Source organism: Macrobrachium rosenbergii, chromosome 48 (genome assembly GCF_040412425.1).
Source record: "Macrobrachium rosenbergii isolate ZJJX-2024 chromosome 48, ASM4041242v1, whole genome shotgun sequence".
Classification (NCBI taxonomy): Eukaryota; Metazoa; Arthropoda; class Malacostraca; order Decapoda; family Palaemonidae; genus Macrobrachium; species Macrobrachium rosenbergii.
This window is the reverse complement of record NC_089788.1, coordinates 58,307,549-58,323,821: the sequence shown is the minus strand read 5'-3', so window position 1 is coordinate 58,323,821 and position 16,273 is coordinate 58,307,549. Positions and strand designations below refer to the sequence as shown.

The 16,273-nt window shown below is 41.4% G+C and overlaps 1 protein-coding gene across 10 annotated transcripts in view; it reads right to left on the bottom strand.

Moving 5' to 3' along the window:
- The window catches only part of spn-E (spindle E), a 437,239-nt gene that overhangs the window by 121,563 nt on the left and 299,403 nt on the right, over nt 1-16,273 (bottom strand). For all 10 annotated transcript variants that reach the window (XM_067091862.1, XM_067091856.1, XM_067091855.1 and 7 more), the window contains 2 exons: nt 13,521-13,646; nt 6,320-6,462 (listed from right to left, as the gene is read on the bottom strand). In XM_067091862.1, coding sequence (XP_066947963.1) covers nt 6,320-6,462; nt 13,521-13,646 — 269 coding nt within the window. The remainder of the gene's footprint in view (nt 1-6,319; nt 6,463-13,520; nt 13,647-16,273) is intronic.

Below are 16,273 nucleotides of genomic sequence, written 5' to 3'. Positions count from 1 at the left end.
CCTTCAATGAACGGTGGGCCCTTTCCACCATGCCATTGGCTGCGGGGTTATGTGCCGTCGTACTGTGGAGAGTTGTCCCAGGCATGCCAGGGTGACCCAGAGCTCCAACAAGAATGCCGGGCCCCTGTCCGTAGTTATGCTGTCAGGCACACCGAAATGGCTGATCCAACTCAACAGGAGGGCCTCTGCACAGGTGCTCGTTGATGCTTCTGTCATCGGGGTTGCTTCCAGCCACTGTGTGGAATGGTCTATGACTGTTAGGAGGTATCTGGCGTCCCCTGATTGCGGCAAAGGACCTACAATGTCTATATGGATGCGACCGAAGCGCCGACGTGGGTGAGGGAATTCTCTGATGCCTGATTCCGTGTGCCGGGTGTCTTTACTTGTTTGGCACAGTATGCAGTTCTTTGCCCACTGCCGAACGTCCTTCCTGATGCCATGCCACACAAACTTCTCTGTCATCAGGCGCGCTGTTGTTCGGCCTGATGGATGAGACAGGCCATGGACGACATCGAACATCTGCTTTCTCCTGGACCTGGGGATCAGGAGCATGGGCGGCCCGTGCTGGTGTCGCAGAGAAGTGTTGAATTGGATCCTCCTATCGGCACATCTTCCCATTCCAGTGTGGTGAGCGCCATGCAGTAGGCTGCTGTTTCTGGGTCTGCGGCCTGTTCCTTTGCCAGGTCCTCGTAGTCTATGCCGAGGTGGACGGAATTTATCTCGACCCTTGATAGGGTGTCGGCTACTGGGTTCTTCCTGCCAGGGGACATAGCTAATGGTGCAGCCGAACTTGGAGATAGCAGCCAAGTGCCACTGCTGCCTCGCAGACCATGCGTCTCCCGCCTTCGTGAATGCATGTACAGGCAGTCCCCGGTTAACAGCGGGCTCAGTTAATGACGATCCGGTTTTATGGTGCTTGTCTAGCAACGAAAATCGGCAATTTTTGAAGCTGAAAATCAACGATTTCCGCTTATCGGTGCCAATAATTGGGTATTGGCGCCAATAACCAAAAATCGGCACTTTTAGGCGATGTTGCTGGCATCTGTGGTAAGTCTCAGGGAGGTGGTGGGGTCGTGACATGTTAATGTGGTGGCTTTGGTGAGGGCTGCCTTCGTCTGCTCGAATGCCTGTTGTTGCGGAGCTGCCCACACCAGTGCTTTCGGCTTCCCCTTCAGGACTGCGGTCAGGGGATACATGATGCAGGCGACATCTGGTATAAAGCAGCGGTGGTAGTTGACCATGCCGAGGAACTCCTGTAGGGACTGGATGGTTTTTGGCGTTGGGAACTTTACTGCGTCCACCTAGGAGGCCATGGGGCGGACACCTGCCGGGGAGGTCTCATGGCCCAGGAAGTCTACCTTTTCTGCTCCGAAGGTACACTTGTTGAACCTGACGACCAAACCGTTCTCCTGCAGGCATTTCAGCACAGCCCGGGGACCTGGAGAAGATCAGGATGTGGTCTACGTAGCAAACGCAGAAAGGTAGGTCCCCCAAGATGGTATCCATAAGGCGTTGGAATGTGGCCCCAGCGTTCCTGAGGCTGAAGGTGGAGTAGGAGAAGGTATATGTTCCGAACAGCGTGATGGTTGCTGTCTTCGGAACATCGTCGCAGTGCACTGGTACCTGAAAATAAGACTTGAGTAAATCCATTTTTGTAAATACTTTGGCCCCGTGCAGGGCGCCTGTTAGGTCCTGCATGTTCGGCAAGGGATAGTGGTCTGGTGTCATTACTAGGTTCAGCTGATGATAGTCTCCACAGGGCCTCCAGGAGCCATCTGGTTTCTTGACTATGTGGAGGGGGGATGCCCTCGGGCTTGATGGCTTCCAGCAGATGCCCATCCGTTCCATCTCAGTGAAGGCTCGTTTAGCGTCTTGGAGTTTTTTGGGTGGCAAGTGCCAGAATCTGGCATGTGTTGGCGGGCCTGTCGTGGTGATATGGTGATGGATGCCGTGTTTGGCCTGGGCTCCGGGCAACTGACGCAGCTCTGGCTTGAAGACGTCTGGGAACTCTTGGAGGAGGGTGCTGTACTTGTTCGAAGAGATGGAGCAGACAGCGGGCATCCCAGGCCCAGTAGAGAGCGGTGGGGAGCAGCAGGTTCCAGTATCCAGCAGGCATTTTCGGCCAACGTCTACCAGAAGGCAGTGGTGTGCAAGGAAATCAGTGCCCAGGAGAGGGAACTTGACGTCCGCGATGACGAAGGGCCAATCACATTTATGGCCCAGGATGGATATTCTGCAGGTCACAGTTCCGTAGCAGCGGATGGAGCTTCCATTTGTGGCCACCAGTGTGGTTGCGGCACTGGACGTGCGGTCACAGTCCTCTCTCGAAGGCAGAAACACAGACTGCATCGCCCCAGTGTCTACCAGCATCCGTCATTTTGATATGGCATTGTGGATGAAGAATCCTACTGGTCAGGACTCTTTAAGGTTTGCGGCCACTGCTGTTACTTTTGGCTGCTTTTCTCGTTTTTTGTGAAAGAACAGGGGGCTCTGCAATTTCTAGCAGTGCTTCTGAACCTCCAATGGAAGTAACACTAGGCTGGATTTGTCCACATCCTCTGCTGCTGTGGTGGCACCTTCTTCCCGTACACCGCGTTCATGTCCTCTTCCTCCTCTTCTTCTTTTACCAGGTTACACGCTGCGGGTGTTGCAGCGTGTTTGGAGGCCTTGGTGGCCTCGTGGAGTTTGTGTGCAACATTCATCAATTTGTCCATTGAAAGGTCGTCCGCATCCGTGATTTGCCCCTCACCTCCTGCAGAAGGCGCCGCAGGACTATTTCTCGCAACAAGCCGATCTCCTTCCTCTGACCATCAGCGTCGACCCCCAGCAGCATCAGGAGACCTTGGAGTTCGTCCTAAGCGTCCCTGGGTGATGTGTCCCCCAGGAGCTGGGTCATCAGGTCGAGGGCGCGTTGGGCTCTCTCCGGGACGGGCATGGAGTATGTTTCGATGAGCTTGTCTCGCAGGTCTCTGTACTTGACTCTGCCTAGCTGCAAGCCCAACCATGGGTGATTTTGCTGAAGACTTCCTCCAGTAGTGTTGTCATGGTTACATCCGCCTTGGTCTCGTCTGAAATTTTCGCCACCCGGAAATGGACATCTGCCCACAGAAACTAGTATGTGGCGTTTAATCGTAGGAACGGAGGGAGTTTTATCGCCTGGCTTATTGATACCTTTGAAGGCGAGAGAGGGATGCGGAGGATCTGCACGCCATCGGAATGACTTTCTAACTCAGTGTCTGACATTCTTCCTCACACCAAAAACGCGAAGTACGTACTGTATTTAGTTCGTTAATGGTGTTTGGGGCTTGGCAGAAGTCAAAACTATACGCCGTGTGGTTCTGGTAATGAGTACGGTTGTTGTGAATTGTAAATGGCGGGGCAAAACCGTTTGAGCATGCCAGAATGTACCCGAAGGGGTACGCTGTAATTAGTCCGTTAGTGGCATGGGTGTTCTCCAAGGGAGGAGCTTTCAGAGGCCTAGACGTTTGTCGCCATGTGGTTCCGTTGAAGGCTCTCAGAAGGTAAAGCGGCCGTAGTGAGTCTGTTAATGGCAAAGTCAAAATCGCTGTGTTTACCGTCACTCCTTGGGTCACCAGTTGTGAGGACAAGAAAGGTCAACAGGGTATTAACTTGTTTATTACCTGAGTACAGGTACACATGGCAGAGTGTGGACGGACACGTGGTGCCCGACCTCTGATCGCCATGACTCGCACTCTGAGCAATTTGTGTTTGTGGACAGACAAACAAATGTACAATGATGAAATACACATCGGCAGAAAGGCCAGAAAATTCTACACATGAATATTTACTTGAGAGTCTTGACATATTAAGAAATGCAATGCATGATGTGATTGAGGCAAAAATGATGAGATGTCTGACGTCTTTACAATGTGTTTTATGTGTTTTTCAGCACTGATTTACACTTCTAGACCCTCATATGAAGGATTAGTTTTTGCAAAGCATGCTTAATGGAGCAAAGTACACAGCTGGATAGCTTGGCAGTAAAAGAACAAAGGAATGGATGAAAAACTTAGATCAGTTCAACTGAGTCAAATGGGTATTAATGAGTGGTTCCATTATTATGCTATGTACAACATGCAGTACGAAGGATATTTGTGCAAGTCATAATTGACCTACCAGTCTTAAATGAAAATGATTTTGCACTAACAAATGAGTAAACCCACTTACTAATAAAACAAAGATCTTGAACATATACATATGACTGTACTGTACAGTACTATGTCAGTCTAAAAACTCTTAGAGAGAGAGAGAGAGAGAGAGAGAGAGAGAGAGAGAGAGAGAGAGAGAGAGAGAGAGAGAGAGAGAGAGAGAGAGAGAGAGAGAGAGAGAGATTCACAAACATCAGTCCACCTCAGAAAATAAAAATAAATTATCTAAATTTTAAAACTCATACTTTCTTTTAAAAAGACCAAAGGGACTCAATTAAAACTTCAACCGAAATCTTTGCATGAGATTTCAGGTTTACTTTTTCCTACTCTTACTTTTGGCAGTGAAGTTGGGCAACTACCTCACGTCATTTCCACAAAATGTATGACCTAAATCGTCTTTTCATATCTGCGTAAGGGACACATTTTATTAGAGCATAATAATCCTTTTCAGTGGCTATGCTTCCCCTGTCTGCTACCTCATTACCACTAATTCCCACATAAGGGAACCCAGCAGAAATGAAGATTTTTTTACCCCAAGAGAAATATGAATGTTATTATATGAGATTTAGGTTTGTCAAGCCTAGTACTGGGGCACTTTTGGCCATTATGCACTTAAGACCACGGTCACTTTCAGCCATATGCACATAAGAGAGTGAGCACATTCAGCCATTAAGTACTTCAGACAATGGGCACTTTTGACCATTAAACACTTCAGACACTGAATACAAGGAGTTAAGAGTGGTTGGACAGTAAGATAGAGATAAAAAAAGAAAAGAAAAGGAGAACAAGTACAAGGATCTCAAAATGGAACTGGGAAAAAACCCCACAAGAACATTGAGAAGTAACAGAGAGGTTAGACAGAAAGACTGAAGGAAGGAATGAAAGTAAAGTAAATGTCAAAAAAGTAGCTTGTTAAGATAATGGTGTAAACTACAGTATCCAAAGCCTTAACTAATGATGTCTGGTCTGCAGTATACGCAGAGGCACACTTAGGTAACTTAGCTACACGCAATTCATCTTTATGGATTACAGCACATCCAATGCCATTTTCTGACTTTGAACCTATCTTTAATTAGTTAATTAGCTTTATGTGGTCCTCATGAATAAAATCATGTTCAAGGAATTTGGAATTAACCTCTTCTGTGGGAGTGTTCCTTGAGAAGGATAGTGGTCTCAGGGAAACTTCAGGTATGATCCAAGGTGGGATAAGAGGGTAGTTAACTTCAGGATCTTTTCCTTTGTAAGAAGGATGTCATTAACTTGCTTATTTAATCTAATATGAAAAGGCTTAGATGATCTTGGCACACCAAATCTCTGCAAACCCAACTCATCCTATCACAAATCACGTGATAATTCAACTGGGGCCTACACAAAGAATCACGTGTGTATTTAGCCAGCAATGCTAAGTGCAGAAATTTCATGTTATTTTTAAAGAATTCAGTTCCTAAATTTTTTAGTATATGTCTGAACTGTAGCTATTAGAACTACTAATCCAAAACCTTTGTAAAAGGTGGCCAGAATGCTTGGTTCACTCAATACAGCCAATAGCATGCTTACACAAGCGAAAAGTATAAATGTCATGTGTACAGCGTCCAAATTTTAACTAATAATTAGTTGAGATTTACAAACAGTTGGACACCAAATAAATACATCGTTGCTGTACTATGTGCAGGTTTAAGATATGACACCACAGGACAGAAATTGAGTATTGGATATTCCATAAACAAATGTTAAATGGAACAGAATATGAAAGGTAAACCATGAAGAGGAAGGGGAAGTCTGGAAGCAGGCAATACATTTCTGTTACACTGGCAACATACTGGTCTTACCAGTTACATATATCAGTGTTTTGTTTAGTCTACTAAATCTGCAGAAAATAAGCACAAGATTAACATTGTTTAATCTTTCCACTTCTTATACATTGTTTAATCCTTCCACTTCTAACATAAAAAAAGTTCAACTAGCATATAAATTCACTGAACATGAGGTAAAAGGACAAACCTTCATAAACTGAAGTGCCTTGTCTTTTATTCGTAACACCTCAAAATAAACACAGATGTTAAATGATGATTACTCATACTGAAGTTCATGATTACTGGTCTTTGTTAATTTTGTATCATTACTGAAACTAGATAAAAATCACAAAATACCTGTCATATTTATTCTGTGGTTCCAGATCCAAAGCTGTAGAATTCACTGACAATGGTTCTATCCTGACTCCTTTGGCATGCCCAGCTCTGGTTAAAGCCACAAACCTTAAGAGCAATGGTGAGTCTGGCCCTTTGAGCAGAACCTGAAATATAAAATATTTATGTACTGTATATGTATGTATGTGTATATGTATGTATGTATGTATGTATATATATATATATATATATATATATATATATATATATATATATATATATATATATATATATATATATATATATATATATATATATATATATAAATATAAATAGAAAAATATACTAAACTGCCCATATTAAACACATTATTTGTGCTTTTGGTCTGCTATTGTTGCTATATTATATTATTATTATTATTATTATTATTATTATTATTATTATTATTATATTATTACTCCGGGTTTCAATAACAGCTCAGGCATATTTTCAAGACAATGCATTTTTATATTTTACAAAGAATAGTATTTATAACATTACTAGGGTACTCACACTGCCAAAAATAACAGTACTGTACTGTAATATGCTTTGCTGCACATGTGACTGGAAAGCAAATTTATTATACAGTAGTTTTGAAAGGTATAAAAACTAGATGCATTTCTATAATGTCACATGAATATTTTTTTTACAAAAAGTATAGAAACTTTTAATTTTGGCCAACTTCAACTAAAATTTTCAGACCTTTTGTTGTGGTATTCTGGCACTTTTAACGTAATATAATCAAGTAAAGGAATTTAGCATTAAAATAACACCAAATCAGCATCCAAGCATGAAAAATAACTTTACACAGGCTGATTAAAGAGAAATATAAGTAAATGATATTCAATAATCCAAAAAATTACATTTTTCTTTTTTACCTAATACAGTGCAGTACAGGTATTCCCCCATTTACGATGTTTCATTTTTCGATAAATCAAGTTTGAGACGGGGTTAGCAGTTCCAATGGTTTCAAAGTTACGAAGCATGACTGATACGACAATATTGAAAATATTTCAAATTTCGTGCACAACAGGCATAGGTAGCAGCATACGATGGCGTCGTAAACTCTTTGAGTTTTATGTTTATGATACAGTAATTCATATTTTATGTTTATGATACTGTATAGTGATTCATATTATATTAAGGGATATGTACGAACTGTACTGAGAGAGAGAGAGAGAGAGAGAGAGAATCTACATTGGTAAACAAATGAATCGGCAGACAACAGCTGTTTTGTGATTGAGGGATTTTACTGATTTTACTTATAACAAAGTATGTTAGATTACCTTTGTATACTGGTTTTACATATGTTAAAAAATAATAGTAATAATTCCATTAATACATTCATTTCTTTTAGCAACTAAAAAAAATAATCTTCCTAATTCTTTCGGTAGTGGGCTGAATCATCTGATTCTGAGAATCACTTTTTCACCACAGGCAGGATGATTTTTTTTATACATATTACGATGATAATATACCAATATAACAATATGGATTCCGTAAGTAAACCCACCGCAGTGGTGACTTCTACTCCTGCTCTGTCTTCTGATGCTCTCATGAAAGCAGTGGTTGACAGTCAACATTTTTCGAGAGAATTTTGGCTGTGTTGTGATGAAGAAGCGTTGCAGGTCTCCATCTCCATCTTCTGTCTCTTCTTCTCCGTCTTTGTCCAACCAAGGCCATGGTTCTCCCACTCCAGCTTGCGGCCATCTCGCTGATGAGGGGGTGTCAGGTCCAACTGCTTCTCGTCCATCAGTATTTCGCTCCAAGTGGAGGTCAGCGATTGGAAAATCTACAGCAGCGTCGTCTTCCCCAGATCCCCATTTGTGTTCATAGGATGGATGACAAGGCTCTGTTAAGAAATCCCATGTAGTGAAGGCTTTGGAAATTCAGCCGTTTCCTTCCGAGTCCCAAAATCATATGATGGATGTGAAAGATTCGGCACAACCGCTGATGTTTTTCCAGCCTTGGTCATTGTCACCCCATCACTCGCACATCCATGATGTTAGTCTCCATCATTCCAGAACTCCTCCCTGTTCATGCTCTCCCAGGAGGCCCTCTGATCATCATTCCAGCTCCCACAACTGTGTCCTGTGGCTCATCCACATCCATGAAGACATGCACATATGTGCAGTTAGTTCAATTCATTCAGCCTCACTCCTCAGTGTCTCATTGTCTCTCACATTCTTGCTTTCCTAGAAGAAATCAGGTTTGTTGTTTGAGTCTGCCCGGCCACAGACATGGCAGCATGTACATATGGTTGTATGTCAACACACGGCCGTCGCACAGGGGGTATGGAAGTTGTCTCAGGATGGCGTGTCTGGGAACTGACCATCGACCACACTCACGTGAAGGTTTGGCAACAGAGCAGGATGGACTACGGCCATGCCAAGTTGAAGCACCAATGCCTGTCCAATCACCGCCTTGTTCAATTCTGTTGAGCAAAGAGCACTGATAGCATTTCTGTGGACATCTAGAAAGGCAACAAACCAAATTTGAGTGCCTCAACAGCACATCTCTGCCATGCTTTTTTGCTCACGTACATGTTTTAGTCCTTCAATCTCAACACTCCGAAGATGTTACTATTTGGCCGTCTCTAAGGACCGTGGGCATAACAGCAGTCGACCATGCCACATTGAAAATATTGCTTCTCGAATCGGTGAAGTTAGCAATGATTGGTTCAGGTCAGCACTTGGATAGGTGACCTGTCATGGGTAGATGCAATAATGCTGAAGAAATATACTGAAAAAAGAAATGTCTCTTTTCCAAGACATGACTGCTTCCTGTGTTTGTTCGAAAATGTCATCACCAGTCAGTTTGTCAATGCCTCATGGACAACTAGCAATTCGATGAAAACCCTTTCTTGTGGGACCGACACCACGTGGTATCTCATGCCATGCCTTTGTAACATGGTGCAATATTTGATCCACACTGCATCAGAAAATTTGTTCTGGAAGCTTTTATGGCATGACTGGAAGTGGGAGGTTATTAAGGAACCAATCAGTATGCAGAAAATAAAAAACTCCTTATATGGGAATGATGATTGTCTGTCATCATTAGCTCTGCCCATACAGTGGTATATAAGCTTCCAGAAGAGACTTCCCAAGACAGATAGAAACACAGATAGGGCAATCAGAGGTCGGACAACGCAAGGTTCCGATGGGAGCATCCCCTTCAGACGACTTTTACTCTATCTCCATAAAATCTTGTCCTGCCTGAGACAAAGAGAAGCAGCCAGCCCTTCCTGCTTGTGATGAGAAGTCTCTAAGCCCTCCATGCTGGAGATGAGGTGAAGCAGCGAGCCCTACATACCAGTGACGAAGAAAAGTAGTCAGCCCTTCCTGCTTGTGTGGAGAAGTCGCTAAGCCTTTCCTGCCTGTGACAAGTAGTAGTAGTCAGCCCTTCCTGTCTGTAGGTCACCAGCCCTTCCTGCCCTCCATTTGCATTATCTCTAGATTCTTGGGGAAACAGCATTTGCTGCCTCATCCTGAAGACATCCCATTTGTGACATCTATGAGCCTGTGGTCACCATAATAGCAACATCTCTACCGAGTTCCCAGCTGCCCTTCTGTGACGTCTTCAAGGCCAAGGTCATCGTGCCAGCATCATCTCTTCAGCTGAACCCCCAGCCACGAAGGATAACTCACCAACTCACCACTTAAGTATTAAGATTGCTCTACCTTGCAACCTGTTCCCCCTATCTGCAACTGCTTAGATTTGTTTTGTTACTAGTTACGTTGAATGAGAGCAAGGGGGAAACAACATTTCATTTTCTTTGTAAATAAGGTTGTGAATAAATGTGTTGTAGTGTTGTGTGAGTTTCTTTTTATATTCACTTCCCATATTTCAATTGCTGTTATTAAAACATTATTGTTTAGAGTTTGAAAGAACCTGAAACCATTCTTGGATCATGACATGACCTCCTGGAGCACCAGATTCTGTTGACGTCTATGAGACGTCTTTCACATCCACGGTTAGAAACGTTGGGACTGGTCAGTACTTGGATAAGTAACCTCCTAAAAACTACAGATGCTGTTGGCACCTAGGAGACATCTTTCATATCCATGATTTAAGTCTTGGGCTTACAACTTTTCGTTGTTCTGACTGATTCGCTGGGAGTTCAACAGCACCCCCAAAACTAAGTTCCGACAACTTGTTTTTGGTTCCTACTCAATCAAGAAGTGGTGTCTAGGGGCTCCATTTCTTTTGACTTGATGTAGTTACACTCCCCCTGTGAAGAGAGTGAGATGTAAGCAGTAGCTGCTGTTGCTGCAAGTAACAGCTGATCCACAACCCGACAGAGAGAGAATGTTATGTGGATCTTAAGACAGTTTCTGGAATCTCAGGGTCCAAATAGGCACTCCTTTGATAGCAATGACCCAAAGGTAGTGCCAAGGTTACACTATCCTCCTCCAGAGATTTTTTTCATTCTTCAAAACATTGACCAGGGCGGCAGGTTCCTACCCTTTCTTTCTTGGAACTTAAGCATAGTTTTTTTTTTTAGATTTTGAAGAGTCTCAAGATCCAAAGATGGACACTCCTCAGTGTGATAGCAACAACACTATGGTAGTGTCATGGTCAACTAAGGGTTCTAGTGCCCTTTCATCTACTCTACTGCAGTGCAGGTACATGAGTAGACAGAACATCATTCAGTACAGTGGCCAACCAGACACATCCCATGCAAGATGGATGTAATTACAATTCATTCGCTGAAGTCAGGAGATAAGGACAGTTGATCTTTGCACCTTGACTTCCAGAAATTTGTTCAACCTCTGAAGAAGCTTGATCATAGTCCTTCTTCTTTCGACTTACTGAAGTTGGCGCTGTGCCGTTCCGCCTTCTCGCACCCTTGAATAAGCAAGACATCTTTGGTATCCATTTAAATCTGAATGCTTATGCCTTTTGCATTCGACATGTTTCAAAGGCGATCAGTGAGATGGATCACTCCACTTCTATGGTCCTGCAGTTCCAATGACAGTATGATGTCTATGTTGCCTCCGTAAAGACTAGACTTAAAACCAATGCCAAAATCTCGTTTGTTTGCTTCGAGTTGGCCAAGAAACTGTGACCAATATGTCATTTCTCTGACTAGTGAGATGATCAACAAGCATACCACGCAACTTCCTGATGGACATCAGTATGTTTTGGGCCAGATCTTTTGAGGCCAGGGGCATCAGTCTGTCTATTGCACTCAGGAAGAACCTGTCGGTCGAGTTCCTAGGATGGGGTGTAATCATGCACACCACATTCATCTCCTTTTACCTTGGGATGTTAGCCATAGGTCCTTGGACTCCTATTCCTTGGATCCTATGGTGGATGCTCAACAAATCATGTGGTTCACCCAGCTCTTGTGGGACAGGTTGCATCTCACCTAAGATGTGCAGCTGCAAGGATAAGGTGCGTATGGGACTGGCCTCCTCCCTTTCTCCTGGCTTCCTCCCTCTTCCAGTGGGCAGAAGAACAGTGAACAACCTGTCACGTGCTGGACAGGCATGCATGCAGGTGATCTAGATGACTAGATTATAGATAGGATGCTCTCCTTTCTAGCAAGGGGAGAAAAGGGCTGACTATGAGCAAACCAATTGGTTATTCTTAGCTTTATAGTCTCTGACACTTTGGGTTCATTCAAACCTTTTTGAATCAAGGATATTACTTTCCTTTAATTTGAAATGCTCAGAAGTCTGATGACTGAAAATTTCTTGTTATATATACCAGAGGCAGTCTCCTTCCTTTCCTCTTTCATGACCAGGAAGAGAGTACATACCCAGGTGAGCCTAACTACCAGTCAGTTCAGAGATTTACTCAGAATCCTCCCTCCAAAAGCAAGTCTCCCATATGTAAAGACCGAGGATTTGTATTTGTGAGGAACAAATGACAAATCTTTTAAGTAATTTGCATTTTTCCTAACATACAAACCTGAGGTCTTTACATAAAGGACCCACCTCTTACCAACCCTCATTCTCCTACTTGGGCCAAAAGGAAACTGCTTAGAATTGAATGCGCACCATCTTGGTGGGGGGTGCTACCGCCCCCAACATCAGTAGCTATTACAATAACCACCTTGCAAAAGTTTAACGGTCAGATTTCCAGCTCACTGAAAGTTAATCCCATGTGTAAAGACCTCAGGTTTGTATGTTAGGGGAAAATTTGTCATGTTTCATTACGATTACCTTTATCTTAAATATAGCTGTAATAGCCTATTTGACTTTTGCAAATTGATACTATGAGTGTAACACCTGGGTTAGCCTAGGTCTATAGTCCACATATATCGTGTATGGTAATACAATATGGTAACAATTGATAAGGAAGTTGCTGTGTAAAAATAGTCACAAAATCATGGAAGGCTGTGCGTATGGTGTAGGCTAGGCTACTGTATAAGTATAGATTGTACACTATACCCTAGTGTAGGCTAGGTTAATTTCAAGTTACTTTTTTTTTCAAGAAACGATGGGGTTTTTGTAATCTACCCCCTTCGTAAATAGGTTAATACCTGTAGTGTACTGAGCAGTGGCTGGCACAAACAGTAGTAAACAAATATATCAGTTACATGGCAAGTTATCACTGTTTTTCATGGTGCAAAATATATCTATATATCTCTAATACAGGCAGTCCCCGGTTAACAGCGATTCGGTTTTATGGCGCTTGTCTAGCGAAGAAAATCGGCAATTTTCGGTGCCGAAAATCGTCAATTTCCGCTTATCGGCACCGATAATTGGGTATTGGCGCCAATACATACCTAACAGAGGCGCCGATAACCGAAAAATGGTGCTTTTTGACGCTGATAACCCCCGAAAATCGCCGAAAAAGCCCCAAAGTCGCCGATTTTCAGTTATCATCACACCCTCAGAAATGGAACACCGCCGATAACCGGGGACTGCCTGTACTTTACTTGTAGCATATACTTTTCACATAAAAGTATAAAAACTTGTTTTTGGGTAAATTCTACCTTTCTTTTTGACTTCTTACTTTTGTTGTGTTGCGTTTACAAACATACAATAGTCATGTAAAATTACTGTTTTAAAATGACACCATCCATGGAATGTAACTTTAGAAGCAGTCAATAACACTGATAAAATAGCTAACAATCACAAATGCTGAGTAATCATCAATGTGTTACTTATTAATGAATACAAAAGTTCTGTTTTTCTAAAATTCACAGCTATCATTCTCAATACAAAATACTTACCTTTGTACGTGAGTAATTGAGGTTCTTCGAATTAAATGAATATGCAGAACATGAAATAGAACTGCTGTCATCAACAAAGAAGTTATCAAATTCCCTGCTATAAATGGCACGCAACTGATGATTTTGCTGTAAATAAAAAATACAAAATATTATACTCCAACCTGTAAAAACTTTGAGAGCCTCAAAAAATAAAATTTTCATAGGCAAATTAAATTTTTATACAAATTTATTTACATATGAAACAAAATTCCAAAATACATTTCATTTAGCAACTAATGGCTGTCATGATGTCGGTAAAACGCAATAAGCTGATGATTCTAAGAATGTAAACATTAGCAGACTGTAAATGGTGCACCTTTGCTATGTTCATAAATTATATATGATGATAATGCATGAAATATAATTGCATACAGTACATAATTGTTCTCAGCTAGCACTCTGCTGGTCCCACGTTCAATTCTCCGACCGCCCAATGAAGAATTAGAGGAATTTATTTCTAGTGATAGAAATTCATTTCTCGTTATAATATGGTTCAGATTCCACAATAAGCTGTAGGTCCCATTGCTAGGTAACCAATTGGTTCTTAGCCATGTAAAATAAATCTAATCCTTTGGGCTAGCCCTAAGAGAGCTGTTAACCAGCTCTGTGGTCTGGTTAAACTAAGGTATATTTAACTTTTAACTTACTAAAATTATAATTATTCTTAATACAATTGTATTAGTACTTGTCTTTTGCAAATGGTTATCAGTTGGTGTAACAATCTAACTGGGCCAATAGTTTCTCTCTCTCTTATATACATACACACAGACACACACATACACAAGTGCAGGCTTAAAGAAACAAAAGCAGCAGATTTTTAGGGTTTTGCTGAAAATGAAAACCAAAAAAGTTTGAGGTGCCAAAACACAACAAAGGGTGGAAGAGATCCGAGTCTGACAGTGTGCTTATAAAGAGGTTTTATCTCCAATGTAGCAAAGGTGTAAGCATTTCCAGAGATGCTTATGAAGCAGGCCAGAATTTTACTAAGGAACTAAACCTAACAAAGGACTGGTTATTTATAAGCTTTGTTCTACTTTTGATAACAGCACTATATATGTGGAATGAGCTGGCAAAACTGTTTACATATGGGGTTTTTCAGGGGTGATTTCTATCGTCCAGGATTTTCTGTGGTCTGGCAGTGGCCTGGTCCCAAGGATGCTGAATTTTCAAGGTCTGACTGTATATCTAAATACATGTTACATCCCAAATTTAGAAACTTTCAGAAATAGTTTGGCACCCACATTGTTGTGCACTTTTTAAATGACTTATGCTACATTTCTTAGTTGTTAATTTGAAACTGCCTTGTTTCATTTGTTAACCTTCACTTCTGTTTTGTGTGAGGAGGCGAGGTTACGTTTGTCTCTCTGTGTTTTCCTTCCTCAGTCAGGTTTTGGAAGGCAGATCGACAGGTTCTCGTGGTGCAGTTGAGAACAAGCATCAGTCTTTGAAGTATCATACGGCGACTAAAATTGTCTGTCGGGTGCCGAGCAGACGTACCGTACGTCGACTACAAAAAATTTCAACCTTTGGTCAACTTTGACTCGACCGAAATGGTCGAAAAACGCAATTGTAAGCTAAAACTTTTACATTCTAGTAATATTCAATCATTTACCTTCATTTTGCAACAAATTGGAAGTCTCTAGCACAATATTTCGATTTATGGTGAATTTTTGATAAAAACTTTTTCCTTACGTCCGCGCGGTAACTCGGCCGAAAATGTCAGAAATTCTTTCGTCATTTTGTCGTAATTTTTGCACCGTTTTATATTAGCTGTTGCATAAAGTTTTATATATGAAAATGTGTGCAATTTCATGTAAAATACAACAAACAACAATCCATGGTTGTAGCTTTTATCAGTTTTGAAATATTTTCATATGAATCACGGTAAGTGCCAAAATTTCAACCTTCAGTCAACTTTGACTCAACCGAAATGGTCAAAAAACGCAATTGTAAGCTAAAACTCTTACATTCTTGTAATATTCAATCATTTACCTTCATTTTGCAACAAATTGGAAGTCTCTAGCACAATATTTCGATTTATGGTGAATTTTTAAAAAAAACTTTTTCCTTATGTCAGCTCGTGGTAACTCGGCCGAAAGTCTCAGAAATTCTTTCTTCACTTTGTCGTAGTGTTTGCACCGTTTTTCTAATAGCCGTTACATAAAGTTTTATATATGAAAATGTGCGCAATTTCATGTAGAATACAACAAAAAATAACTCATGGTTATAGCTTCTATAAGTTTTGAAATATTTTCATATAAATCACGATACATAGAAAAAATTTGACCTTCAGTCAACTTTAACTCGACCGAAATGGTCGAAAACTACAATTGTAAGCTAAAGGACTTACAGCCTAGTAATATTCAATCATTTACCTTCATTTCGCAACAAATGGGAAGTTTCTAGCACAATATTTGGATTTATGGTGAATTTTTGAAAAAACTTTTTTTACGTCCGCGTTACGAATTCATGCATCATTTTGTGATAATATTTTCTCTGTGTTGCTTTGATCGTTTTACAATTTGTTATATACCACAATCATCGCAATTTAGTGTACAATACAAAGAAAAAAATAACTCATTAGCTTTAACCGTTTTGCTCACAGCGCGATTTGTATAAAATTATATATGAAATTTTTTTTGCGCAGTCATGTATTTCAATATTTATATATGATAATGATATTTTTTTCATTTCTGATGGTTGCATACTAAACT